General features: G+C 50.5%; 2 protein-coding genes and 1 non-coding gene across 5 annotated transcripts; all 3 read right to left on the bottom strand.

Annotated features, from left to right (window-relative positions):
- Window positions 1–606: 606 nt before the first annotated feature.
- PTPN6 (protein tyrosine phosphatase non-receptor type 6) lies at window positions 607–20,183 on the bottom strand. Of its 3 annotated transcripts, XM_030536018.1 has the most exons (19): window positions 19,787–20,183; window positions 19,432–19,535; window positions 12,722–12,843; window positions 11,868–11,922; window positions 11,461–11,583; window positions 10,943–11,137; window positions 7,159–7,381; window positions 5,915–6,031; window positions 5,677–5,790; window positions 5,179–5,275; window positions 4,597–4,676; window positions 4,349–4,498; window positions 4,045–4,176; window positions 3,435–3,589; window positions 2,855–2,922; window positions 2,073–2,224; window positions 1,763–1,860; window positions 1,476–1,612; window positions 607–1,109 (listed from the first exon to the last, which is right to left on the bottom strand). In XM_030536018.1, exons 3-18 carry the CDS (start codon window positions 12,747–12,749, stop codon window positions 1,489–1,491), a joined length of 1,911 nt encoding a protein of 636 aa, XP_030391878.1. In that variant the 5' UTR covers window positions 12,750–12,843; window positions 19,432–19,535; window positions 19,787–20,183; the 3' UTR covers window positions 607–1,109; window positions 1,476–1,488. The 3 variants fall into 3 exon arrangements, with proteins under 3 accessions (XP_030391878.1, XP_030391893.1, XP_030391885.1); XM_030536033.1 differs by lacking the exons at window positions 12,722–12,843; window positions 19,787–20,183 and having other exon boundaries at window positions 19,432–19,517; XM_030536025.1 differs by lacking the exons at window positions 11,868–11,922; window positions 12,722–12,843; window positions 19,787–20,183 and having other exon boundaries at window positions 19,432–19,516.
- Window positions 20,184–22,178: 1,995 nt separating this feature from the next.
- On the bottom strand, window positions 22,179–23,432 carry C1H12orf57 (chromosome 1 C12orf57 homolog). Its single transcript, XM_030536048.1, has 3 exons — window positions 23,301–23,432; window positions 22,831–23,007; window positions 22,179–22,532 (listed from the first exon to the last, which is right to left on the bottom strand). Exons 1-3 carry the CDS (start codon window positions 23,374–23,376, stop codon window positions 22,384–22,386), a joined length of 402 nt encoding a protein of 133 aa, XP_030391908.1. The 5' UTR covers window positions 23,377–23,432; the 3' UTR covers window positions 22,179–22,383.
- A 384-nt stretch (window positions 23,433–23,816) lies between these two features.
- On the bottom strand, window positions 23,817–23,877 carry LOC115644679. The gene has a single exon (XR_003998591.1). It is a non-coding gene; the product is annotated as a U7 small nuclear RNA (small nuclear RNA).
- Between the last annotated feature and the right edge of the window lie 3,819 nt (window positions 23,878–27,696).

The following is a 27,696-nucleotide window of genomic DNA, read 5'->3' as shown; positions in this document are numbered from 1 at the left end:
GCAAACCAACCCTATACAAGCCCTACCCAACCATCAGTGTGAGTACCAGGCTTAATTAGCTAATTCCAGACATGCCCTTCCAGAGGCTCAGATGAAAAGAAGTTATTCTGCATGAATAACAGCATGTTTTTGAGCTGTTAGGACCTCGGCCACTGACTGTACAGGGTAAAATCCAAAGTTGTTGACCATATCCCAACTCAGGGAACTGTCTGCTTCAGCCAGAGACAGGGATGGGATAGAGAGAGCCTTTCACCTCTAGGGCATCGGATCCTAGATGGGCCAGGTAAGAGGCACTGGCTGGCTCAGGGTGGGTTTTTTATACCATATGGGGCCTTTCACCACTCAAGCATTGGTTCCAATCCAGTCCCAGGTCAGCGGACTGCCTGGTGTGACTGGCACACTGGCAATTCACCCTAAGGCAATGACACTTGGGCATATGGAGAGAACCTGCTACCAGGTTCATGCACCAGGCCCTGGCAGAAGCAAGGAAACCGACTGTTCCACTCCCTGCACTAGGTCTGTGCAGCTCAAAAACAAATAAAAGTATTTTAAAAAACAAAACCCAATTTTTGGTGAAAACTTTGAAAACACCAGAGAACAAAAGAATCAGACAAAACTCCTGGTTTATTTACAAAGGAAAGCAAAACCAAACCTCAAATCCATGAGTATTTACAGCACCACAAGGAGGCGAGTGGACCCGCAAGGCTGAGGAGATGGTGGCACAGGTGGTGAGCAGGGAGAGAATTTTCTTTTGGATGAAGGGAGAGCTGAAAGGGGTTAAGCGGCAAGCATCTAAAGGACCAGTGTCAAACAACTGACTTTGCAGGAGCAGCTAGTCTCATGGCGGTGTTGAGGTTAACCCCTGTGGGGGCCCGTCTCCCATAAGAGGAGCTTGCGAAGGACAAACAGAGCTGGAGATGAGCCTGAGCCGTTAGTGGCCACAGAAAATTAAAGAGGATATTATTTCTCTGACTGCTAAAATGTATCTTAAAGCAGCAGGCTGGAAAGCAGAACAGACTGGATGGGCCTACTGCACTGAGGGTGCAAAGACAGCGAGTGGATCCCAGTCACTTGACCAAGGACAGGGTGTCTTCTGTAGCTGAGGGGAGCTGGAACGAGAGAAAGAACAGCAGATGAAAAGTACTGCCACAATGCAAGTCTACACTACAGAGTTTTCAGCACAGCTATGTTGGTCTGGGGGAGTGGCAAAACCCCCACCTAGACAGGAGATGCTGACAAAAGAGGGCCTCTGTTGACACAGCGAATGTCCTGCAGGGGGATGGTGCTACTTGCTGACAGAAACACTCCTACGTTGTGTCTCCATTAGGTGACTCTGCCAGTACAGCTATCCTGGCCATATAAACAAGGCCACAGAGTCAGGTGGGTCTGCACATGACGATCTTATTGGGGCCCCCAGAGAACAGAACGACCCCCACTCACCAGGAATATGATCCCAGCCCAGATCCTGATCGTACCTGCAGCGGAAAGTTATTTTTTCTTAAGTGAGCTCTTCAATTTCTCCTTCTCGGACGAGCGCTGCTTCCGCACTCTCTCATCTTTCTTTCCCTTGGCATTCCCTAAGTTTTCATAAACCGTTGGTTCCTCCTTCTGCCTGTGAGACAGTAAGAAAGCCAGAGAGGTGAGCAGCACATGGAGAGCCAGGAGGGCAGCACCAGAATGGTGGAGAGGCTGGGGGATGGTAGGGAAGGGCACGGCTAACGCCCATGAGAGTGGGGGACTCCTGATTTGCTACAGCTCTTACTTAGAGGACTTTCGGGAGGCCTTGACATGTTGGTTCTTCAGCGCAGGTGGGTACGCAATGTTCCCATATTCAGACTCTTTGGCTCTCCCCTTCTGAGACTGCATGAGAAAACGAGACAAGAGAGGACTGGAGAAGGGGAGAGAGCACAGTGCTGGGGCGTGGGGTAATGGGGCGTGACAGGGGGCAAAGGGCAGCTGCCTCATGGCCCCTTATGCCAGGCTAGGATGTGAGGAAATGGGGCGTGGTCAGGCTATGACAGACAGCAGCACAGCATCTCCTGGGACTGAGTGCACGGCATCCGCATTCTCACCTGCATAACATCCAGCTTCTTCTTGGTGGTCTCTATGAACTGGCAGATGGCCATGTAGATGAATTTATACTGGGCCTCAGTCTGCACCATTCCCGAGCGCTGGGCTCTTACCATCTGGATGGTCTTCTGGATGTCTATGTCGCAATCCAGCCCTGGAGGGGGGGTGTTGCGGGACAGGGAGAGGCAAAGAGGCAGTTATGGGCTGAAGGCTGCTGCAATGAGTTCCTCACCATTTACCTATCCCCAGCCTGCAAGGTCACCAGACAAAATCCTAGTGGAACCTAGTCCCAGCTGGTTCCCCCTCCCCAGGGTGGGAGGAGACACTGGTACCTTCAGCCCTTGGTTCTCTCCCGCTAGTCACACTCCCTTCTTGCCTGCCTGCCTATAAGTCTACCAAGTGGGAGTGCCAATCCCTCGGCAACACTAACGCTCCACTGACTGGGCAGTTATATCCACAAATGAGAGCATCAGAGATCCAACTACTATCCGGGGACAGCCAGCCAGCAGGCATTGCCAGCCTTCCACCAATGGGTCAGTTACAATCCCCAGTGGCAGCCCCCAGCACTTCTCCTCTGCCCTGGCCCTATGGTGGGAGCTTTGGCAAAGAGGTGTGGTCACCCTCCCCTGCCATTAAGGCCCTGGGATATTCAGGCAACTGCTTTCTCACCCACATGCCTGATATTTCCCAGCTAGTGAAGCTGCCTTTAGGACCCAGCTGGCGGAGAAGACTGGCCATGGGGCAGAGCCCCGCAGGTAAAGCATAAGCATGGGAAGTATCTTACCCTTGGTGGAAATCGTCTCCACTATCATGTCAATGACTATGATGGTTCCGGTGCGGCCAATCCCAGCACTGCACACAAGGGCACAAGCAGACATCAGGAGATGGCAGTACCATACATCCCACATTCCTCCAGGAACTTACAGCCTCTGGCAGCAACAAGAAGGGTTTCCCAGGCTGTTCTGCACCCACTGCTACAAAGCAGCCACCTTGGGGTGTGGTGTGGTGTGTGGTGTGGCATTGTTTAGCAGCGGCACACAAACACTGCACAAGAGATTAGGACAGGAAAGGAGAATTGGATCTCCAGCCTGAGCTTGGGGTGGATTTAGGAAGGTGGAATGGAAGTGCCAGCACCGGGATTTGCCAGAACAAAGGGATTCAATCAAGAGTCACAGGGAATACACACAATCTTTAATGACTGTGAGCAGTCAGGGTGTTCAGTTACAGAGACCACTTCCAGCAGGACCGTGACCCCTGTGGAGTGTGGCATTTGGGCAGACTGCACCCTGTGGAGTCAGCCAACCAACTCCCTGCAGCACAGCAGCAGGAGCATTAAAATGAGCAGGTACTGCCCCTACACCCACCTGCAATGCACCACGATGGGCCCAGCTTCAGGGATGCTCTCTTGTTTCTGGTTGATTTGGTCCAGGAAGCTGAGCACCCCTCCTGGCTCACTGGGGACTCCATGGTCTGGCCAGCCCAGGTACTGGTACTGCCATATTTCTCGCACGGCTTTACACTAGGGGGCAACAAAACACACACATGGAAGGTTGTGCACAGTTCCACCCCATCCTCCCCATGTCCCTCAGTCTCTTAGGTTCCCATCCTGCATGACAAAGGGACTGAGGGTTTCTGCCCATTAACCTCCAGACTGAGAACAGGCCAACTTAGTTCCCAAACAACAAATGACAGAGAGAGGGAAACAATATTTGGTCAATGAAGCCCTCCAGCTGGACTGGAACAGGGACCTAGGGGTGAAAGCGCCCATGCTCCATCTTCTGATCCTCGAGCCTGCCAGTCTCCCACTCCTTCCAAATCAGGGACCAGACTGGAACCAGGACCGTAGAAGTTACAGGTCCCATTGCTCTTTGCCTAATGTCCCCTGAAATGCCACAGTCACTGATTCCCAACCTTGAAGACTTAGCCACAGCTAAAGTCCCAGGAACAATTAATGCTCACGGGTGTGTCACTCACGTTATCGATTGGCGAGAGACAGAGCTGTCGGAGTTTGTACTCCAGGGCATCACGTTCTCCAAGATTCTCCACAATATAAGGACCATACTCTTTAGTGCTGCCCTCCTCTGGCCAGTAGGGGACGCACTTGTTCTGTGAGGAAACAAGAAGAAAAGGTGATGACTGAAACAAGGAGACTAACAAAAGAAAAATCTCTAGGGAGAAAGAAAAAGGTAAAGTGGTGAGGGGCTGGGGGCAGGGGTGGGGAGGAGAAAGGAGGAGGGATGGGTGCAAAACATGGCAGCAGGCTCTCTGAGACACCTACTCTCCCTTTCTCCACCTCCCGGGTGGTCATCACAACGATGCGAGAGTTTTCCTGCCACACCATCTGCCAGAAGTCATTGACGGTGGCATCCAGGCAGCCCTGGCTTGCGATGTATGTCTTGGTGAATTCATCTGGGCTGATCAGCTGGTTCTACAGAGGGGCAAATGGACAAGGGAAGGGCAGGGGTTACAGGAACCAGGCGTCCTGTGCCCCCTCCCCAAGACACAGCAGCATTTCTGGAGGCTCACCTTGATGTAGTTGGCATTGATATAATCCGCTCCGGGGATATTTGGGTCCCTGCCTTGTAGGATGACTCGAGAATGATCAACTAGGGAGGTAAGGAAGGGGTTAACACAACACTGAGGTATCCCCCGCACCCCAAAATTCAGGCATTGGTCCCACATCTAGCCGACTCCCTACACTCCGGATCAATCCAGTGGGCCCATCAAACTCTGTTTCCCCACCATCCCTCATACTGGATCAGACTAACAGGACCATATAACCCAGTGCTCCCCACTTACCCTCTGAGTCGGATCAGCCCAATGAGCCAGTGTATCCAGATGAGCATGCACACCCACACCCACAAGGGCATGCAGAGGAGGCAATGCCTCTCACTAAATCCTTTATGGCTTTAAATACCCAGTCAGGGGCCCCTTGTAGCTCATCCTCACGGGAGGGCAAATAAACCCCAGTCAGGTTGAGGCTTCCTCTGAGGTAATTCTAGGCAGGGCTCTGACAAGTCTTCACTGCCCCTCTATGTGTCAGGCCCTCCCGCTGAGGCAGGAACATGCAGCCCCTGGATGTCTTCCTGATGGGAGGGCAGGACTCACAGGGCAAGATATTCTTATACCGGTTCTTCCCCTTGTTCTCAGGTCTCTGCCCCTCATGCCGATCATACAGATGCTTGGCCTCCTGTTTCTGTAAGCTCTGAAAGGGAAGGAAGGGTAATTGTTATGGCAGAGCAACCCACTGTGATTGGTGTGGGGAGCACAGAGAGTAAGGATGGTCCAGTAGCTAGGGCAGTAGCCTAGGAGACTCGTGAGAGCTGGGTTCAGTTCCCTGCTCTGCAAGGCCTTCCTGTGCCTCAGTCCCCCAGCCACAAAATGGGGCTAATACCCTGCCCCAGCTCACAGGGGTGTGGGGATGATAAATTCATTTAAGATTGTGAGGCGCGCAGATTCTGTGGTAATGGGGGCCAGTTTCAGAAATGACATGACATAGAGAAGTCATGATAGGGATGAATCCATTCATGGAGTAGGGAAAGAGAATGAGACTGGGAGCAGGGTCTCCCAGAAGGACGTAGAGACAGTCACAACACAATCACTTACATCAAATTCCTCCCAGAATCCAGCCTTGGCTGTCTCCTCAGCTGGGCTCTGCTTGTTCAGTTCATGCACTCTGTTCTCAATGTCTGCCGCGTTCACTCTGGTGGCATAATAGGGCTGGGTAAGGAAGAAGGGAAAGGCTTGGTGAGCAAGAGGGATAGGATGGAGATGGACACATGCTGTAGACAGGGACAGAGGGTGAAGCACCCAAAAGTATCTCTGACACAAGGACCCCATTTACCTGTCTCAGATACACGTAGGATCCGGACAACTCCTCGATTCCAGTCTTCTTGAAATGCTCCACTAGGTCTGCCAGGCTGTCAAACATCTCAGCACCTCCCACTGTGTATCTCCCATTCTGGAGAGAGTAAAACTGTGTTATTCACATCTCCTAATGGACCCACTGCCCCCCATGGTGTATCTTGCAACCAGTGCCATGGGAGATTGTTACATTGGGACATGAAGCCCTGGGTAGGTCTTGCTCTGTTGAGTTTGAAGCATCGCGTCTCATGTGGTATGTGTCATACCCTCCTGGCATGATGGGCAACTGAGAGCTTGTTCCGGTACCATCAAACTTGTAAGTTGGTGAGCTGACCCTGAGTGTCCTGCTGCATGGGTGGAAACCCAGAGAAGTCAATTTCCCCCCTCAGCTCTTGTTTAAGGTCAGTTGTTTTGTTTCTCCATAATTCACTTGCATACACTCTCCACTGTCCCAAACCCACCCATGTTAGAATCATAGAATATCAGGGTTGGAAGGGACCTCGGAGGTCATCTAGTCCAAGACCCTGCTCAAAGCAAGATCATCCTCAAAGAAGGATCATATGGAGTGAGAGAAGACCTAGTAATGTGTGGGTTGATCTTCTCCACCAGGCTAGGCTTAGGGACCTCAGCAAGGTCTTCTCTCCTGCAAGAGGTTTGTAGCTCCTCAGCTTCTCATCACAGCTCAGCAGCTCATTTCTGGAATTCCCTATGAAGTTGGAAGAACCCTATAGAGCCAAGGAGACCAGAAACAACTGATCTTCCTTCTCTCCACTATCTTCCTCTCTGGCCTCCCTGTGTCACACTTTGTTCCTTGTCCCAGGCGCATAACTGTCTGGTTCAGTCTCCAGAGTCTCCTCTCCTTCAATCTCACAGGCTCCTTTGAGGCTCTGCTCTGTTCAATGTAGGAGCTCCCACTGCTACCCAGAGCTCCCTTCCTGTCTTCCTGCCACTTGTGTCTGCACTAGATTCCTCCCTCATCCTGGATGCAGCAAAATCAGACATCCCCCACAGCCACTGCTCAGACCAGGCAAGGACTAAGGAACCCGACAGTAGGCAGCCAAGCCCTTAGTATGGATTTCATATACATTGTGGGGATACAAAAACATTCCAGCAGTTTCCATATCTTCTTGTTGGTAAAAATAGATCAAACAGCTGCCACAGACAAATGTTTCCTTCCCTCCCTCTGCTTGCTCCCTTCCCTGCACCCCGCCCCATCTCTCTCACCTCACACAAGATCTTGACATGGGTGACCTTAAGCCGAGCCCCAGGGGTGCCAGCAGCCCCAGTTGGTGGGGCCTCAGGCCCAGCTTTGGGTTGGTCAGTCAGGACAGACAGGACAAAGTCACCAGGTTTGCTGAGGCTCTCACGCACCAGGAAAGTCCAGGGGATGGCCTTGGACTGGAGCAGAGACTCAGCTGCTGGGCCAGATAGATGCCCATGGTACCACCTGGGAGAAAATGGGACAGAGTCAGACAAGAGGGGAGTTGCAGGGCCAGAGGGGAACCAAGTGAGGGACAGGACCTGGGGCATGTGGGGATGAGGGAAAGAAGAGGAGGGACCAAGAGTTAGAGGGGAGATGAGCAGAAGGTACCTGTGGCTGAGCGAAGTTAGGAGGGACAAGACCTGAGGGGTGCCAAGGTGGATGGGACGTGGAACAGAAGGGACAAGTGAGCCAGGGGCAGGGAGCCAGAGGAAAGCTAAATGGAAGACAGGTTTAATAACTGTGAGACACGGTGGGGGGGGGGAGAGAAGGAAATGTTAAGAACTGTATGTTCTGGCCCAGTCCTCTCACGGGGGTGAGGCTTAACACAGCAGGGGTCATTACCCAGTGACTCACTGCAGGGCACAGCCGGGGTCAGTATCTAGTGATGTAAGTAGCTACAGTTACAATTCCCCCTTTATTTGGAAAATCAAATGCACCTGAAACATAATACAAATGCCCAAGCAGTACAGCCAGTTTAATATCACACACACAGATGGGATATCTAGATTGCCTGATCTGGGTAAATAACCTGAATCCCCTAACAAAGGAGAATATTATTCTGACTCTAATTGGACATGTGTCATCTCCGATCTCTGAAGCTTGATGGCTTTCAGATTACACAGCCACTTCCTGTTCCCAGAACAGGTCATTTGGCAGGGATCTGTTTGACCATTGAGGTAGGTCTGTCTGTGTTCGCTACTCTTGGTAGTTCTCATTGTCAGTCACTAGGCACGTGTGTTACTTCTCCCATTGCACAAGCCTTCTCAGTAGCATTCTACGTGTCCACTAGATACAGAGCGCCAATGGAAACTCCTTGGTTTTGTCTAAATGTCTTCTGTTCCTCCTGTAGGACTGACCCTCAGGACAGGCTATGGCACTACCTTTCAGTGAGTGGTACAGCTGTTGACAAGGTTTCCAGCTCCTTCTTTTTTGGAATTAACATTCTCTCCTGCTTGCAATGAGGTGACTCCAGCGTTCTTGTCAATTTTCTTATGTTGCAGTTTCTTGCTCTTTGGTAAGCACTCCAGGGTCACTGGTCTCTGGCTGAAGAAGTCAGAGCTACAGCTAATAGCTGGTGGCATAAGGTTTGTGTCCTGCTGCCCAGGGGTCTCTGAACCAGGGACTCTAAGGAAGCCTGTGATGTGAGTTGTGATAGACTCACAAAGCTAAATAGGGATCCCGTGAATCTGCCAGGACCCTTTTTTATTTTGATTCTCGAGTTCTTTGCTATTTGTACCAACATTTCTGCTAAATGGCTGCATTTGAGTGCACATAAGGGTGTGGCATGCGGTGTGGAACTGATACATTAATGCGGAGAGCAGAAACGAGCCACTCGTGAATTGTGAGCCATTCTCTGCTACTAACACGTTTGGAATCCCCTGGTGAGCTCAGTGCTACACAATGGTTATTCCCTTGCTACTCAGCACGGTCTGCCATAGCTCAGTCATCTAAGAAGCTGAGTACCTGCTCACGAATAAGAGGTTCCTATTTAGTTCTAGTAGATCTCGCTCTACCCTAGACCAAGGGTGATCATGTATCTCATGTGACGTCAGCCATCCCTATGCATTTGGCTTCCTCTGTTGATGGAGGGATTGTATTTACATTTTATTACCTTTGTGGCAGCATTCATGTGTGGCTGGAGTAGGCCACCTCCAGCTCTCTCTTGCATTCCTAGTACCCAGCTGGAGGCCATGGGTTATGCTCAGTACTTCTCACTTCATGCTGTGTTGTATTATGACACAACCTCCTCTGTACAGGGTCCCATCATCAGCAATTTCCCCTTGATGGTCCCAGTCAGACTGGAGATCCCTGGACTACTCCTCCCAACCATCCAGCTAGAAGGACTTCCTCAGCTGTTGTGAGCTGGGGCCGTTTTTCGTTTTCTTATTTGAATTTGTCAAATTTTCTTTCAGAAGCAGTTGGTTAGTGAATCCTATTTACTCCAAATCCTCTTCCTGAGGCCACTATTCCCAGGCATGTGCTGCTCGCCTGGCCCCTCTTACACATTTAATCAGTGCTGTGGGAATTTCATGATCCTGTTCTGAAGTCCAGGCTGTGCTTCAGTGGTTTCTGTGATGTGGCTTCCAATTCTTCACGGTCTGTTTCTACCTTGAACAGATTAATGAAACAACTCACAAACCAAAACGATTCCCAACATTTCTTCTTCATCTGAGCATCGGGCTGTGGTGACTTAGTAAAAGCACATGCTACGGGCTAAGCATTTTGCATGTCAGCTTAGGGGCAGAGGGAGCTGTTTGGAGAGCAAGAAATGGCTGTGTGATTAGCAAGCCATCAAGGTTCAGTTTGTGATTTACACACCCACTAACACTGAAGTAAATGGCTGTGGATCCTGGCTGTCACAAAACAGTGATATAAACCCTCTGTCACCCTGACCTTGATCACGTGAGTGGGGCCAGGCAATGAAGAAAACCTCATCACGCCTTAGAGGAGCTGGCCTGTCTTCAGACACCTAGGGCAGGCTCCCCCCAGCCTGGGGTTCTGGAGGGGCTGGAGGCAGGCAGCCCTTCCTGCTGGGGCAAGGGGCTCTTTTTGCCCTGTCTCATTCCAGGGCTGGGCCTCTGCTCTCCTCATCTGCAGAGAGGAAATAGTTAACCCCCCTGGTGGCCCAGCTCAGGGAAGACACGTGATGGAAAATCTCTCAGGGAGAGAGAGTGAGAAAAGGAGCTTTCGTAAGAGCTAGGGGGAGAGAAGTTTCCAACCGCAATAGTAAGGGAGGAAGCTGCAGAGCCCCAGCCCAAGCCAACGGCCCTGACTGGAGCAGACAAAACGCTGAGGGGCACACATGCTGCGCCCCACACAGGACCGCAACCCTGCCCCAGGGTGAGGGGCACCACTGTGGAACAGCCACCCACCACCAGGGGGCTGAGAGCACAACACAGTGCAAACCACCTGATTTGATTTAGGAACACAATGCCAAAGACATATGCAAATAGGGGAGGGGAGGAAGACCAGGTGGGGACTGGAATAGCATGATCTGAGATGTCCTTCAGCAGGATGCCCAGCACTGGAATAGCAGGGGGCTGCAGGGCAGGTCTGCGGGCCATTGGCAGAGCTGTGTGGGGAGCCCAGCACTGCAATAGCAGGGGGGGCTGCATGGCAGGACTGAGAGGCATTGGTTCATACACTGCACTCTATATTACACTGAGGCCTTTTCTTGTAACTAGCATCACAATTTTCACTTTTAGCAACAAGATATAAATAGCAAAACCAATGAGACAGCGGAAGTCAAAGTTGCCAAATATAAGCAGGGCCCACATTGAAATTTCACAGACTTGCATGCAAAGGAGCAGAGAGGGGGACATTTTATATTTAGTTAATTCTGGAGTGGGGGCTGGGCTATGCTCTCAGTCCCAGACAGTCTGGTACCAAAACTGTGTTCAGAGGAGGGAAGAGGGGCATACCATGGGAATTAGCCCCTCAGTTCACAGGGGTGCAGATCGAGGCTGCGGGGGTGGGCATTAGCCCCTCAGTAAAAGACTGGTGGTTGCTCTGCTTACTCCATACCTCTCTGTAGTGGGATCGGAGCAGTTCAGTGGATACCTCAGGTCTATTACAGTCCCATCTTTATCCTGTAGTGAACCCTGCTGCTGTGTGTAGTACTCCACCAGTTCAGACAGCGTGGCAAACTTCTCCCCTCCATAGAGATCATAATAATCCCCAGTGTTCTGGATACGAATGTGGGTCACCTGGTCACCGACCCTGAGGGATGAGGCAGAGAGGAGTCTGGTGAAGTACAGGAGAGGGTCAGGAAAAGGGGAAAGGGAAGTAAAGTCCCTCCCAGGACGGGGTGCATGAGGAATGAGGTCAGGAAGTAGGACGGAGAGTGGGTCAGACAATGATGCCCCTAGGGTATCTTTTGGGCAGGTGCCAGGATGAAGGGAGGGAGCAATGGGGCTGGAAAGCACAGCCCCTTATATATCCTGGGGATGGTATAGGCAGAATGGGGCCGGGGTAGAGAGCGAAGCATCCACATATCCCTGGGATGGCAACAAATGTGGCAGGATGGGGTCTGAGTTACCCACCTAACAGAGAGGGAGAAATCTCCCAGATTCTTTCGACTGGGTCTAGCCAAGAAGCTTCCATGAACTCCTCGTCCCTTGAGTAAGGCCTCAGCTTGCAGTCCACTCAGGTCCCGGTGGAACCACCTAGGGGAGTGCAGAAAAGCAGGAAAAAGTAAACGCTGACAGATAGAGGGTATACAGCCATACTTCTATGAGGGGTCTGTACAGTGGTCCCCCGAAAAGGATCCCAACCCTTGAGGGGGTCATACAACAGATGGCCTGGGAAGGTCCTCTGTCACACACTCCTGGGGTATGATCCCAGACCCATCCCTAGGAAAGGATTGTAGTGGGGGTGACTGGGATAGACCAAGTGAGATTATTCCCCACTACCTATCCCACCCCCACCACCTTCTCAGCTCCCCTCTTACCTCACCATCGTCGAGGGAGAGCAGCCAAGGGGCTGGGTAGCTACAACCAAAGGAACTTGAAAAATGTAAAGAAATGAGCTTTTAACGCTGACAAGAAAAGGGAAGTAAGCGTCTGCTGTCTCTGCTCGACTCCCTAATGCTGAGCTCCCGATGCGTTACTCTGGCCATCTACCTCTCCAGTGTCCCCTTCTCTCAGTCCATCTGCCTCTCTCTGACTCGGACTCCCCTTCTCTCCCTGTCTCACTCACTCTCTCTCCCTGTGGCAAGGCACAAACACAAGAAAGGCAAGTGCGTGGCTCAGATAGCACACAAGTCAAGGAACAGGAAGCGTTGCTGAGCCATCAGCTCCTCAGCCTTGAGCTGCTTTGCACAAACTTCTGCTTCTCCTTTTGGCTTCCCTCCCCACCCCCCCCCTTTCCCTTCTCAGTTATTCTTGGTGTGTTCCCCGCCCACCCACGGTGGGGTTACCTCTTTGGGCATTGTAACTCCCCTCCCCACCAACATGTCAGTAACATGCTTCACATCAAACACACAAAGCTTCTTGCAATGGTGCAGAGCAGCTCATAGAATCATTGCAACTTGTACGGGGTCACCGCACAGCTGCAGGGCCAATGCAGACAGCAAATGCTGGCCCCGGAGCTGCAGTGGTGCAATTAGTCCCATCCCACAATGTCTGTTGCCACCAGGTAAGCCACTCCATGGAGGTCTGAAAGCAGCTAAGACTGTACTCAGCTATTCTGAACTATCTAGCTTAGCATGAAAGAAAGTGCCCTCCCAACACTCCTACAAAGTAGGGAAGTTATTCCCATTTTACAGATGGGGAACTGAGGCACAGGGTAGATGACATGTCTTGCCCAAAGAGTCTGTGGCAGAGCCAGGCATTGACCCCAGGTCTTCCAAATTTCAGTCCAGCGCTCTAACCACAAGATCATTCTTCCTTGCGCTGCCTGCCCTTGACAGTCCTTTTGGGATGTGCCTGAGAGATGAAGAGCATCAGTGGATTAGCAAGAGTTGGGGCTACCCAGGTTACTGTTCAGAGCGCAGCAACCTACACAATCAAATGGCATATGCATCACCTGGTGCAAGCAGCAGAGTCCAAATATAGCATATTAAGTCCAAAGTAGCTGAACTGGAGATGCAGAGAGAAATATTAATAGCTATGGAATATAGGCATGTTAGAATTGACTTTCCCAATCCTCCATTTGTGGGGGAGAAGTGGAGAACTAGGGGGTCAAAGAAACGGGATCCATCTTCCAATAGCAGTTGAGAAGGCTGGTCCTTGCTCCTCACCACAGGAAGGGTGCTCCAGAAGATGATGATACAGGTGTGATATGTACACAGGCTGAGTGTTTTGTGGAGATTTGATCATTAAACTATGGATAACTGGTGACTGTAAGAACTGTTCAATGACTTTTCTACCAGCTAGAAAGGTGGCAGATCCTACACATCTAGACAGACTACTAGTGGTGGCTGAGGAGGAGCCTGTGGTACACTCTGAAACTGATGACATGGGGAAGTGTAGGAGAGAAGTCCTGGAAGCTATATTTAGATTGCTAGAAAGAATGCTTAGTTCCAGGGGCTTTGCAGCTCTGAAGCACTTCTAGTTCCATACAAAAGACTAGTTAGGTCAGGGGAACTTCAGAGTCTCAACATATGGCTATGAAGCTGATGTTAAGAAGACGGATTTACATTTAACTAGCACAGGAATCTGATGGAGGGCAGGGGGAGGGAGAGAATTTATACAAGGAATGGGCAGCACCTTAGGCAAGGTAGAACTAGATTACTGGCACAACTTGCTTCAACTAGGACTGGACAGCAGTCAATAGGTGCTAAGGAGCACTCAGGTTAGACAAAGACATCTTGTTAGAGATGTCAATGATTCAAAGGCATCACTGTCCAGTAGAGAGTAGGCAGAAATTACAGCTCCACTGTAGCAGGGGCAGGTTTAGACCACAGAGATAAATGCTGATGGTCACTAGGGTATCAGAATGAGGAGTTAAACAGCAATAGGCACCTAGACAAAAATAAAACTCACCAGATGAACTGCTTACAAGAATATGCACTCATTAAAATCAGCAACTATACAAGAGGGTAGCAAATGTACCAATCCTTGAAAAAAAACAACCCTCTGTGTGAACATAACAAACAGGGACAAACATCACAGCTTCTGAAAAGGAACATCTATTATAATTCTTTGAATTTATGAATAAAATAGTGGATTAAGGAGAACTGGCTGACATAGCTTTCAAAACCTTTATTAAAGGCCCTCACAAGAGACTGCTAAGAAAAGCAAATAGCATGGGGTGAGAGGTGAAATTCTGTCATGGAATGGAAACTGTCTGAGGCCTGGTCTACACAACGCGTTTATCCGATTTTGGCAGCGTTAAACCGATTTAACGCTGCACCCTTCCACACAACGAGGCCCTTTATATCGATATAAAGGGCTCTTTGAACCGGTTTCTGTACTCTTCCCCTACGAGAGGAATAGCGCTGAAATAGGTATTACCATATCGGATTATGGTTAGTGTGGCCGCAAATCGATGGTATTTGCCTCCAGGCGGTATCCCACAGTGCACCATTGTGACTGCCCTGGACAGCAATCTGACCTCAGATGCACTAGCCAGGTAGACAGGAAAAGCCCTGCGAACTTTTGAATTTCATTTCCTGTTTGCCCAGCGTGGAGCTCTGATCAGCACGGGTGACAATGCAGTCCCAAATCCAAAAAGAGCTCCAGCATGGACAGTACGGGAGATAGTGGATCTAATCGCTGTATGGGGAGACAAATCTGTTCTATCAAAGCTCCATTACAGAAGACGAAATGCCAAAGCATTTGAAAAAATCTCCAGACAGAGGCCACAGCAGGGACTCAGCACAGTGCTGCGTGACAAGCGTAACGGAAAGCCAAAGAATCAAATGGACGCTCATGGAGGGAGGGGGGGGGTCTGAGGACTCCAGCTATCCCACAGTCCCCGCAGTCTCCAAAAAGCATTTGCATTATTGGCTGAGCTCCAAATGCCTGTAGGATCAAACACATTGTCCAGGGTGGTTCAGAGTATAGCTCGTTAATTTAGGGCCTCCTCCGTGAAAGAAAAGGGAAAAAAATAATTTCTTGACTTTTTTATATGTCACCCTATGTCTACTGCATGCTGCTGGTAGACACAGTGCTGAGGCAATGAACAGCAGCATCCTCTCCCCTCCCCTCCTCGATGGCAGACAGTATAATATGGCTGCTATCCATCGTCATCATCAGCCCATGAGTGCTCCTGGCTGGCCTCAGGTGAGGTTGGCCAGGGGCGCCTGGGTAAAAATAGGAATGATTCCCGGTCATTTCCAGTAGATGGTACAGAACGGCTGGTAACCATCCTCATCATAGCAACTGGGGGCTGAGCTCCAACAGTCCTCTCCTTTCATGTCTAAAGAAAAGATTCTGTACTGCCTGGACTATCATAGCAGCGGGATGCTAGACTCTTCTCCCCGGCACCGTTTAATGCTATGGACTATCATAGCAGCTGGAGGCTGCCCCCCTTCATTTTATCTCACTAACAAGTCAGTGTTTCTTATTCCTGCATTCTTTATTACTTCATCACACAAATGGGGGGGGGGGACCCTGCAACAGTAGCCCAGGAGGGTTGGGGGAGGAGGGAAGCAACGGGTGGGGTTGTTGCGGGGGCACCCCCTAGAATGGCATGCAGCTCATCATTTCTGCAGGATCTGACAGGGAGCAGCTGTGCTCTCTGGTACACTGGTTCTCTAGCACACTTGCCCCACATTCTAGGCAGGACTGACTCTATTTTTAGATACAACATAAAGGAGGGAATGACCCAAGGGGGTCATTCCCATTTTTGTCTTTGCACCCCCGGCAGACCTCAGCCAGGAGCACCCATGACAACAGCAGATGGTACAGAATAACTGACAACCATCATCTCATCGCCAATTTACAATGGCACAGCAGATGGTACAGAACAACCAATAACTGTCTCTGCTATTTTGCAAAGACAAATGAATGCTGCTGTGTAGCGCTGTGGTACCGCCTCTGTCAGCGGCATCCAGTACACATATGGTGACAGTGACAAAAGGCAAAACGGGCTCCATGGTTGCCATGCTATGGCGTCTGCCAGGGCAATCCAGGGAAAAAGGGCGTGAAATGATTGTCTGCCGTTGCTTTCACGGAAGAAGGAATGAGTGATGACATTTACCCAGAATCACCCACGACACTATTTATGCACCATCATGTATTGGGATCTCAACCCAGAATTCCAATGGGCGGAGGAGACTGCGGGAACTATGGGATAGCTACGGGATAGCTACCCACAGTGCAATGCTCCAGAAATCGACGCTAGCCTCGGTACATGGACGCACACCAGTGAATTGATGTGCTTAGTGTGGCCGCGTGCACTTGACTTTATACAATCTGTTCTACAAAACCGGTTTATGTAAAATCGGAATAATCCCGTAGTGTAGACATACCCTAAGAGAAACAAGGAGTAGAATAAACAGGCAATTTCCATTGTGACACAGGGTTAGGAGTGGAATGCCACACGGTTTTGCAATGGGATAGTTATTTAACATATTTCTTACTGATCTGACAAAGAGAGTGAGCATGCATATGACACTAAAATATTTATGTTGGTCATGACAGAATAAAACAGTGAAAAATTTCAGAAGGAGCTATTCAAGCAAGATGAAAGGGCAGTATGATGGTGGACTGAATTCACTGATGACAAGTGCAAGGTAATGGGATATTGCAAGGAATGGTGTGAACTCATCCTACATCTTATTGGGTTCCAAATTAACTGGAACCCGAATGTCCTTGTGGAGGTTCAATGAAACACCTGCTTAACAGGCAGTAGCCATCAAAGAATCCAACGAAGATTTAAGATGCAAACCAATGGGACGGAGAAGAATTGCTGGAGCTCAACCAATGTTGTTGCACCAGTCAGTGGGATGTCCTCACCTGGAACACCATGCTCATCTCTAGTTACCCTCTCTCAGGTCTGGAAAGACTGGGACTGTTTAGAGAAGTAACTAATAAGAGGGGACAAGAAATGTACACATGACAGTAGTGGTAGGGCAGCAATGAGATTGGAGCTGCATTGTGCTAGGCAATGTATTCATATTAGACACAGAGATAGCCTCTGCCTCAAAGAGCTTAGAGTCTAAATAGACAAAACAAAGGCCATGTCTACAGCTGTTGCTTCCTACAGTGACAAAAGGGTTTTTTCTGTCAATGTAGTAAATCCATGTCTCTAAGGGCTCTTAAAATGCTGCAGTGGTGCAGCTGAGCCACTGTAGTGCATCAGCAAAGACACTAACTATGCCGACGGGAGGTACCTCTCCTGTCAGTGTAAGTACTCCACCTTCCAGAGAGGCAGTAGCTAGGTTGACGGGAGAATTCTCCAGGGGACCTAGCACTGTCTACACTGGAGATTAGATTGGCTTAACCGTATTGCTCAGGTGCATGGATTTTTTACACCCCTGAGCAATGTAGTTATACCTACACTGGGAAATTAGGTTGACCAGGCTAGGGGCAGTAAATAGGTCAACAGAAGAATCCTTCCCTCAACCTAGCCATTCTATTCTGGGGCTTACAACCTAACTATGGTGCCAGGGTGCAAAATTTTGCACACCCCTGCCTTAGCAACATAGCTAGGTTGAGCTAATTTTTAAGGGTAAACCAGGCCAAAGAGTGAGAGGTGAAAAGGCACAGAGGAAAGTGACTTGCTTATGGTAACTCAGCAAGTCAGTGACAGAGCCTGGAACAGAACCTAGGTCTCCTGACTCCACCTGACTATGCTGTCTAATAATAATAAGGACTTGGATAGTGAAGGTGAATCAGGCACTCCTATGCACTGTTTCTCATAACATATGAGCAAGGGGACTGTCAATGACACTGAAAGGGAGCTAATGTAAAGCTGATACAAGGAATTTGCTTTTTAAATACGTGTTATTAGTATGTGGAATTCAACACTGCAAACTGCCATACCAACGGCTTGTATACAGTGTAGTTGTAGCCGTGTCAGTCTCAGGATATAAGAGACACAAGGAAGGTGAAATAGCTATCATTTATTGGACCAACTTCTGTTGGTGAGGCCCTAAAGAAGAGCTCTGCCTCTCTCACCAACAGAAGTTAGTCCAATAAAATGTATTACCTCACCCATCTTGTCTCTCTGATACCATAGGTTTAGCAGGATTCATGTAAGGATTGGATATTTGTATGGATAACAAGAACATCCACATTTACATTAGATAAGAAAAACCAGCAGGATAGTACGTCTCCTGCTGCCGGACATAACCCAATCACTGACTAAGGGGGGTAAGGAAGAAACTTCTCCTGGAAACAGGTTATTGCACAATAAACCAAGGGATTTTCTACACATTGATCTGAAGCAATTGGCTGCGGCCACTGACCAGATCTTGCAGTTGCTATGTTAATACTCTGTGTGGTCCCTCCTCCAGAGGAGAACAGAGAGAGTGGAAGACAGATGGGAAGAATGAGCATTGGAGCTATGCCCCAGTGTTCTTGTACCATGGGCACGGGAGCAGGGAGGGAAAGGAGAGACCTCATTAAGGGTCCTCATTCCATTCTCACTGACAACTTAACAGCTCTAAGCACTTGAATTCATTGGTACTGACCACGGCTTAGATATCAGCCAGGGACACGTAGTTTAAGCCACGGTCGAGAGGGGCCCCCAGTATGCTGGGCTCCATGACTCTTGTGACACTGTGGAATCCAGACCCTTCTGCAGAATTCAGAATTTCAGCAGCCATTTCAAAACAATTCAGCTGCCAGCCCTTTTGGCTGTATAGGAAGCTTTCTGGAGGTGCCTTCCTGCAGTTCTGCCTGCTGGAATCTGCATAGCAAACACTTCTGGTAAGTGTCAGAACTCCTGGGTTCAATTCCCAGTGCAGGAAGGGGAGCAGGGAGAGTCGTTTAGAGTGGGGAGAGGCCTGGCCTTAGGGGTTCTATTCATGGCTCTGCCTTTGACTTGCCATGGGACGTGGGCCAATCCCTTCCCCACCTGTGCTTCAATGCAAATGAGCCTTTATTTTTGCTAGGGTAAGCAGTACTGACCCCCAATACAGCCCTGCTGAATCCCATCACTCCTGCTCCCTTATAGCCCCCCTTGCCCACTCCCTCTAGGGCAGGGGCAGACAACCTATGGCACGTGAGCCAAAGGCGACACGCGAACTGATTTTCAGTGGCACTCACACTGCCTGGGTCCTGGCCATCAGTCCAGGCGGCTCTGCATTTTAATTTACTTTTAAATGAAGCTTCTTAAACATTTTAAAAACCTTATTTACTTTACACACAACAATCGTTTAGTTATATATTATAGACTTATAGAAAGAGACCTTCTAAAAATGTTAAAATGTATTACTGGCACCCGAAACCTTAAATTAGAGTGAATAAATGAAGACTTCGCACACCACTTCTGAAAGGTTGCTGATCCCTGCTCTAGGGTCTTCACTTTCCCCACGTCTGCCTTTCATTTCCTATTTCTCCCACCACAGGACCCTTTTATCAGACCCTAAAGCCAACAAACCCCTGGAGAAATACACTCACCCACAGGATGGCATCAGGTCCCCGGCCGCAGGGGTCCCCACTGAGAAGGAAGGAATAAGAGAGGCTCAAGGGGACGGAGTACTGCAGCTGTCGGCCAGAGGAGCCTAGTGAAAAGGAGATAAACAATACTGAAGATACAGAGGAAACAGGAAGAATTTCCTGGGAAGGGGGTGCAGGACCGAAGACCGTTACAGATCCACGGAGTGGAGGTAGCACCCAGAGGGAAAGCATGGGTAACTTTATGGGTCTTGGGACAAGATGTTTAATGGACCTGACATTCCTAGATCAGGGCTGGTAAGAGTCCCCTGACTCGTCTGCGTCTAATCCAGTCAGTAAGGCTCTGAATGCCACTTACCTGTCCAGCCCTAATACTTCCCCTCCCACATGGTCACAAGAGTTGGTGTGAGGTGGGGCAGAGGGAGAAGGAAGAAGCCTGAGATCAGGCAGCGGGGCTCAGGACAAAGGGCTTCCGTCTCACCACTTGCAAATCTCTCCCTGAGCAGAGTTAATAAATAGATAGGCAAGTGGGGGAGGGGACATCCAACCTGAGGAGGTGGCCAGGTGAGCAAGGTAGGAACTGCCTGTTCTCCCTGCCTCCTCCTCACTAAGTCTCCGCCCTCACTGGTGGACTGGTAATAGAACCACAGAGAACGCATAAGCAAATAAAACTTGGTCACCTGGAAGCTGCCACCTGAGCCACAACTCCGGGCCCTTCCAGTCCAGGGATCCCCACACAGTCCTGCCAATGCCACTCAGTCCTGCCCTGCAGCCCCCTGCTATTCCAGTGCTGGGCTCCCCACACAGCCCTGCCAATGCCCATCAAACCTGCCCTGCAGCCCCCTGCTATTCCAGTGCTGGGCTCCCCAACACAGCTCTGCCAATGCCCATCAAACCTGCCCTGCAGCCCCCCTGGTATTCCAGTGCTGGGCTCCCCAACACAGCTCTGCCAATGCCCATCAAACCTGCCCTGCAGCCCCCTGCTATTCCAGTGCTGGGCTCCCCAACACAGCTCTGCCAATGCCCATCAAACCTGCCCTGCAGCCCCCCTGGTATTCCAGTGCTGGGCTCCCCAACACAGCTCTGCCAATGCCCATCAAACCTGCCCTGCAGCCCCCCTGGTATTCCAGTGCTGGGCTCCCCACACAGTTCTGCCAATGCCCCTCAGTCCTGTCCTGCAGCCCCCCTGCTATTCCTGTGCTGGGCTCCCCACACAGCTCTGCCAATGCTCCTCAGTCCTGCCCTGCAGCTCCCTTGCTATTCCTGTCCTGGGCTCCCCACACAGCTCTGCCAATGCCCCTCAGTCCTGCCCTGCAGCCCCCTTGCTATTCCTGTGCTGGGCTCCCCACACAGCTCTGCCAATGCCCCTCAGTCCTGCCCTGCAGCCCCCCTGCTATTCCAGCCCTGGGCTCCCCACACAGCTCTGCCAATGCCCCTCTGTCCTGCCCTGCAGCCTCCTGCTATTCCAGTGCTGGGCTCCTTGCACAGCTCTGCCATTGGCCTTCATTCCTGCCCTGAAGTCACATCAGTCAAATGCCCCTCATTCAAATCCCAGAGTACCTACATTCCCAACAAATGTGGTGTCCCCTCACTTTTATTGTTGAAAATTAGTATCAGAAATGCAAACCATGAGGCTGAGGCTATGTCTACACTTTAAATGCTATAGAGCTCTCTCTCTCTTCCACCACAGGTCTCTTTTATCAGCCTCTAAAGCCAAGAAAGCACCTGGAGGTCTACACTTAAAATACCACTGTGCTGCTTCAGTGTAGACCTTTACTACAGCAATGGGAGGGTTCTCCCATCACTGCAGGAAATCCAGCACTAGGCTCCCCACACAATACCCGAGAGGTGGCACCTAGGGTAACAGAAGAATTATTCTGTCAATCTACTGTTGCCTACACAGGGACTTGGGTCAGCTTAACTACATCAGTCAGGGGTGTCACACTCCTGAGCGATGTATCTGGGTCAATCTAACTTTCTACTGTAGACCAACCCTGAGTCAGAGTCCTTTACTCTCAAGAATTGTGCAGCTTCTTAAATTTCATGCCTCAATAATGTACTGTGCCCCTCATTTTGGGTCTTTGTCACACATTGGTCCTGTCTAGACTAGGAGAATAAATTGTGTTTAAGAATACTTTAGCCAATATCTTTTAACTTACACATTGTTAAACACTATCTTTTAAGACGACACAGTTTAACACCTTTAAAAACATGATACCTTGTGGTGATCAACCCTAGGATCCCGCTAACAGTGTTAAACACATCTAAACTAGTATAAACATGTGTTATTAAGTAGTCTCTGCTACCACATTTTTAAACATAACCTATTTTCCAAAACTAGACAGAGCCATTACATCTGACGCTTGGGTCTTGGCAGGTTGAGAGATATACATGGAGCCTCACACCTAGATGCCTGCTGTTCCAGTTCTGAACCCCCATCACTCTGCTGCCTCTCAGTGCTGGCCTACAGCACTCCCTGCTGGGCCTACAAGGTTGGATGTTTAGAAAATGTTAACTGGTTTCAAGCCTTTTACTTCTAGGCCTAAGATGTGTGGTATGACGGATCATGATTTCTATTTCCTCTAATTTATCTCATGCAAGGTGCTGTCCCCTCAAGGCAGAGCCACAAGGATTACAGGGTTACCAGTAGGGGAGGAGATAACCAGAACTCCCTTCTTCCTTAAATTCCCTTTTCCCAGGAAGCAGAGCAGGATCCAGACTGGGCAGAGACTCACTCAGAAACACAGGACGACATTTTCAAAGTAGCTTTTATTCACAAGCACAAAAACCAAAGATGTACAAAGAAGCCAGTTGCTGCAGAGCTTCCAGGAAGTAGGTGGCTCTTCTGACCAATTGCAGCATACTGATGGTAATGGTGGAGAGCAGTCCTGGAATACTAGCCAAAAATTCTCACACCCTGACCTTGACCAGGAAGGCCAGCAGAAGGTCCCAGTTTCAGGAGGCAGCCACACCCCCTGCCCCAGCCCCATGTGGGGGCAGTGTCATTGGAGGCAGGAACATGGCTTTTAGCTTCCCGGACATGTTTGCAATCTCTGGGTCCTGGGACTCATAAGATTTTATCAGTCTGGCAAATTTCAGGACCCCTAAGAGAGAGAAGGGGAAGAGAGAAAACAGCTCAGAACAACTCTGTTGACACCAGATTCCCCAGATGGTAGGTTTACCAAGGATACCATCCTGTGGCCAGACAAAGGAGCTGCAGCCACAGGTAGAAAATCCAGCATATGGAACCAACAGCTAAACTGAAATTTTGCTTGCATTGCCCATTCCCCTAGGCCCACGAGGCTGTATGCTCCCTGCCCCAGGAGGGACCCTCAAACACAAAGGGAGGAAAGGGAAACCTGCCGCAGCCCAGCTCTGCCTTCCCAGCCAGGGCGAACCTACCTTCTCCATCATTACTGAAGCCATAGGCTTTAATCACATCCTGCTGGATCTGGGTGGCCACGGGCAGCAGGAACTGCAGCATTTTGCCCATATCATTGCAGGCGTTATCCCGGGCCTCCTCCATGCGCTGGGCATTCTCCGGGGAGCCGAAGGCCTTGATGACCTCGGCCAGGACCACTAGGGCAGAGGCACAGCAGTGAGAGCCCGACGCGGCGCCCAACCCCCCCCCCGCGGCGCTGGGGCACTCGCTGCCGGGCAGGGGAGGAGTCGGGCCGCTCCTGGCCCCGGGGAGGGAGCAGGGGGAGGGGGGCGGTGCTCCCCTCCGCCAGCCCCGGCGCGTCTCTCTGTGCACCGAGCGAGGTGCTGGCTATCGCGCGGCCCAGCGCTGCCGCTGCACTTTGCTGGGGGCCGAGACAGGTCCCGGGGGGGGGGCGCAGGGGGTCTCCTGGGAGGCTCCAACCCGCCCTCACCTTTGGCCTGCTCGGCGCTCAGCGAGCCCGGCGGGGCCTGGGCCGGAGCAGCCATGGGGCGCTGCAGGCTGGACATGGGGCGGGGGCGCAGCAGGCCCCGGCCAGGCCCATGGGCTCGGGCGGGCGGGGGAAGCCGCCGCGGCAGGAGAGCGAGCGAGTCTGCGCCGTCGCCGCCCGCGGCCTGACGTCTAGAGGCGGGGAGGAGTCACGGCTTGGGGGGGGGGGCGGGGGAGAGACCGCTAGAGGAGCGGCCGGAGATGCGGGGGGCGGAATTGCTCCCCGCTGCACCGCTCGTGCACCCCGCGGACAGGCAGGCTCTGCATGGCGGCCCGCAAACCCACCCCCCCCCCGGACTCTGCGCGATGCCACGCCTGACCGCCCGCCCCCACCAGCTGAGCGCCGCAGTACCCGGGCTGCTCCTCCCCAGCCCCGCAGCGAGGGGCTGCCCCCCGCCCCCGTAACACCCGGAACCCCGCGCCCTGAGGGCCCAGCACCGATCTGACATTTACCGCCCACAGAGGCTTCCTGGCACCCCAGGAAACCTGCTAGACAAATACTAAAAGAGCTGAAATCACTGAGCGCTCCTCCTCTAGCGCGGGTCCCCACCCGGCCTGTAGAGCGCTCCCGCTGAGGGTGACTTGCCAGCCGGGCAAGCAGCCCTCTTGGCGGCTTTGCACAGGGGGCTACAAAGGTGCCGGCACCCGCAGTGCCCCGCGGATCGTGTTCTGAGCCCCGCAAAACAGGGCTTTTTTGAACAAATGAGCGATATGTAGATGAGGTGCTTTCCTATTGGTGTAAATGACTATAAGCCACGCCCCTGGCCGCAATAGCGTGCGGAGAAGGGGAAGAAAGGCAGAAAGGGAGGGGAAGTAGTTGTGCAGCGGAGCTGTAGGCAGGTAATGCTGGTGTTCAGACTAGAGGGGAGATCGGGAGAAGTGATAGAGGCCTGGGTTGTGCACAGCAGTGCGCTGCCTTTAGCGAATTTATGTGCACCAGTAGTGCAAGTACGGTGGTACACTCCAGTACGTTATACGGGCAAGAGATTTTTAGGGGGTATGGGGTACCTGAGAGACTTGGGGCTAGCCCCCCTCAGGGTGGCGTAGGGTGGGGCTGTGCTCTGCTCCTTCAAGGAGGAGAACAGGGTTAGGGAGAGGATTCATTCTTTATATGAGTTTAACAACACAGTGCATATGCTAAAAAATTTAGACAAAGGCTTTGTTTAAGTTTGTTAGCAAATGTATTGTGCTGTTAAATTGGTCAAGAGTCTTCAAGGGTTGGGGGATGGGGACAGAAGGTGTTTAAACAGTGTTTTTGATTCTGTGTCTGAATTATCTATGACATTCAACCTGCATCACAACAAGTCCAAATCATTAGAGGAATGCCTCTGCTTGCACTGACCAGAGGATGTTTGGATTCTGATTTCAGACCAGTTCTGCAGCCTGACTGGAATCAAGTGTTGTCTCCAGTGTACATAGAATTCTTTGCAGACAGACTAGTCTAACATGCATTTTGCTAAATGGAACTGGAGCAGCAAAACAAAGAAAACAAATGCATCCTTTTCCAGCTTTGTGGGTGAGAGAACTATAAATGAAAATTATAATGCTGGACACTGATTACCTTAAACCAGTTTCCTCAGGAATCTGCCAAGAACTTTGCTGAAAATATGTCCCTCATTTTAGCAACAGAGCTAAGATTTATAACACCTCTGCCCACCTTTATTCCAATGATGACCCTTCTAATCTGACAGCTCAGGCACTGTCAGTTTCATCTAGAACAATTTATAAACGTGGAACCTAATCCTGTCAACCCAATCATTTGATCAATTCTACTGAAGACAATGGGACTATTTCCATGTCTGCAGACCACTTTTGTGGTAAGAGTTTCAGGAGTCTGTTCTGTTCCTATAGAGGAAGTTGAATCTCCCACTGAAATGCAATGTTTGGGTACAATATCATAATGCAGTTTAGGATACGGTTCTACTTTAAAATTGTCTTTTAATAAGTCATATATATGCTGAAATGGCTCCTCATCCAACTCCCATATTCCATATAAACAGGCTGAAATACTACACATTTTGGGGGAAAGTGAGTAGTTAAGCATGTTGAAGTTTGTATATACAAACACCCATTTCATCACTGTACTGGAAAATATAACTAAACTAAATTTTCTATGGAATTTGAAGAAAGTTTAACTGCCCCAAAATTTAACAGCCCACTGTGTTAATCAGTGTCAACCTGAAAAAAATTATATGCCTTCTAAGAGGAAAGAATCAGTCCACACTTACTAGAAAAAAATCCTTCCAACTGGTTTTCAGAAGTGTTAGAAGACTCATGAGCAGAAGGCAGAGAGGATACCCTGCCACATTATGACCAGCATAAAATATAATAAAATAATAAAATCTCAAAGAGGCAGAGGTTCACAAATTTGCAAACCTAAAAACCTGTGTTATGCTTTAAACCACCTCAGCACATACCAGGTTTACGAACATTAAAAAGGTAACTGCGAAGGCACACTGAAGCCCATTAATCTGAATGGGTGCCAGCTAGTATGCCCTCACTGATGAAAGGTGCTGTCATAAACAGATAAGTAAGAGTTAATAGAACAAAAGTGCTTCATATCTCTTTTGCCTGGAAAGGGTTAACAAGAACAGTGAGCCTTGCTGTCACCTGACCAGAGGACCAATCAGAGGACAGGATACTTTCAAATCTTGAGGGAGGGAAGTTTTTGTGTGTGCTGTTAGTTTTTGGTGGTTGTTCACTCTGGGGACTCAGAGGGACCAGATGTGCAACCAGGTTTCTCTCCGATACAGGCTCTTATAAGTTTAGAATACTGAGTACTAGATAGATAAAGCGAGTTAGGCTTATGTTTGTTTTCTTTATTTGCAAATGTGGATTTGGCTGGGAAGAGTTTAAATGTGTATTTGGCTGGGAGGAGTTCAAATTAATATTTTGCTGAAAGGATTTTAGTTTGTACTTGAATACTTAGGCTGTGAGGGTATTCCCAGTGTCTATAGCTGAAAGACCCTGTACCTATTCCATTTTAAATTTACAAAGCGAATTTTTACTGTTTTTCTCTCTAATTAAAAGTTTCTTGTTTAAGAGCCTGATCGTTTTTTTATTCTGGTGATACCCCAGGGGACTGGGTCTGAATTCACCAGGGAATTGGTGGGGAGAAAGGAGGGAAGGGGGAGAGAAAGGTTAATTTTCTCTCTGTGTTAGGATTAGTGTCTCTCTCAGGGAGAATCTGGGAGGGAGAGAGAGAAGGAGGAGGGAAGGTACATTTTCCTCTCTGTTTTAAGATTCAACGAATTTGAATCACACAGTGATCTTCCAGGGTAACTCAGGGAGGGGAAGCCTGGGAGAGGCAACGGTGAGGGAAAGGGTTTACTTTCCTTGTGTTAAAATCCAGAGGGTCTGGGTCTTTAGGGTCCCCAGGCAAGGTTTTGGGGGGACCAGAGTGTACCAGGCCCTGGAATTCCTGGTTGGTGGCAGCGCTACAGATTCTAAGCTGGTAACTGAGCTTAGAGGAATTCATGCTGGTACCCCATCTTTTGGATGCTAAGGTTCAGAGTGGGGAATTATACCATGACACATGCGGTCACACCCGAACAGCTAAAAATTAGCCTTGCCCTTTTAAGTTAAACAAAGTCATGTCACTGGCTCCATCTCTGTTGTTGCATAACAGATAACAGAACTCCAGTGGGGCATGGTGCTGGCACATAGGGTCTTAGGTACGTGGTGTGATTTTTCAGAATCTCTTTGGGAATAGGCAGTAGCATAGCTAGCGGGGTGCAGGGGAAGCAGCTGCTTCCCCTCAGCACATTTTCAAAAAGCGGCGCCTGCAGGGCCAGCGCTGGCAGCAGCACAGCCGGAGAAGCCATGGGCGGGTGGGGTGGGCGGCAGGGGTGGCCAGAGGAGTGAGGGGGCCAGCTCCTCAGCCATCATGCCCCACACTCAGCGCGGCCTCAACATCGCCGCAGCCTCCTCCTGCGGCAGCTCAGGGCTTGGCGATCAAGCGCTCTCTGTCCCTTGCTAATGCGGTGGGCGGGGGGAGGCGAAAGGGCCTCTGTGCCTTTAAGACCACCTGGCTAGCAAGCCCTGTGTGGAGTGCACCGAGCGCCGGGAGCAGGCCGGGGACAGGCGGCAGCACAGAACGGAAGGTGAGCGGCGCGGGTCCGGTGCCTTGCACTGGGGGGTCCAGGCAAGGGGCTCCCCAGGGCCAGGCTCACAAGTCAGGGGTACAGGCTGTGGTCTGGATGGGGGGCCCTGGCGCGGTGCAGGAGCCTGGAGTAGGGACAGGACCCTGTGGGTGGTGCAGGGTGGCGCAGCCCGGCAGGGGACAACTGGTCCTGCAGAGCATGCTGGGCAGGAGAGACTCTCCCGGGTCCGCGGGGGGA

The sequence above is a fragment of the Gopherus evgoodei genome, chromosome 1 (assembly GCF_007399415.2).
Source record: "Gopherus evgoodei ecotype Sinaloan lineage chromosome 1, rGopEvg1_v1.p, whole genome shotgun sequence".
In the NCBI taxonomy this organism is placed as follows: domain Eukaryota; kingdom Metazoa; phylum Chordata; order Testudines; family Testudinidae; genus Gopherus; species Gopherus evgoodei.
The sequence above is the reverse complement of the archived record's forward strand: the minus strand, read 5'-3'. Positions and strand labels throughout refer to the sequence as shown.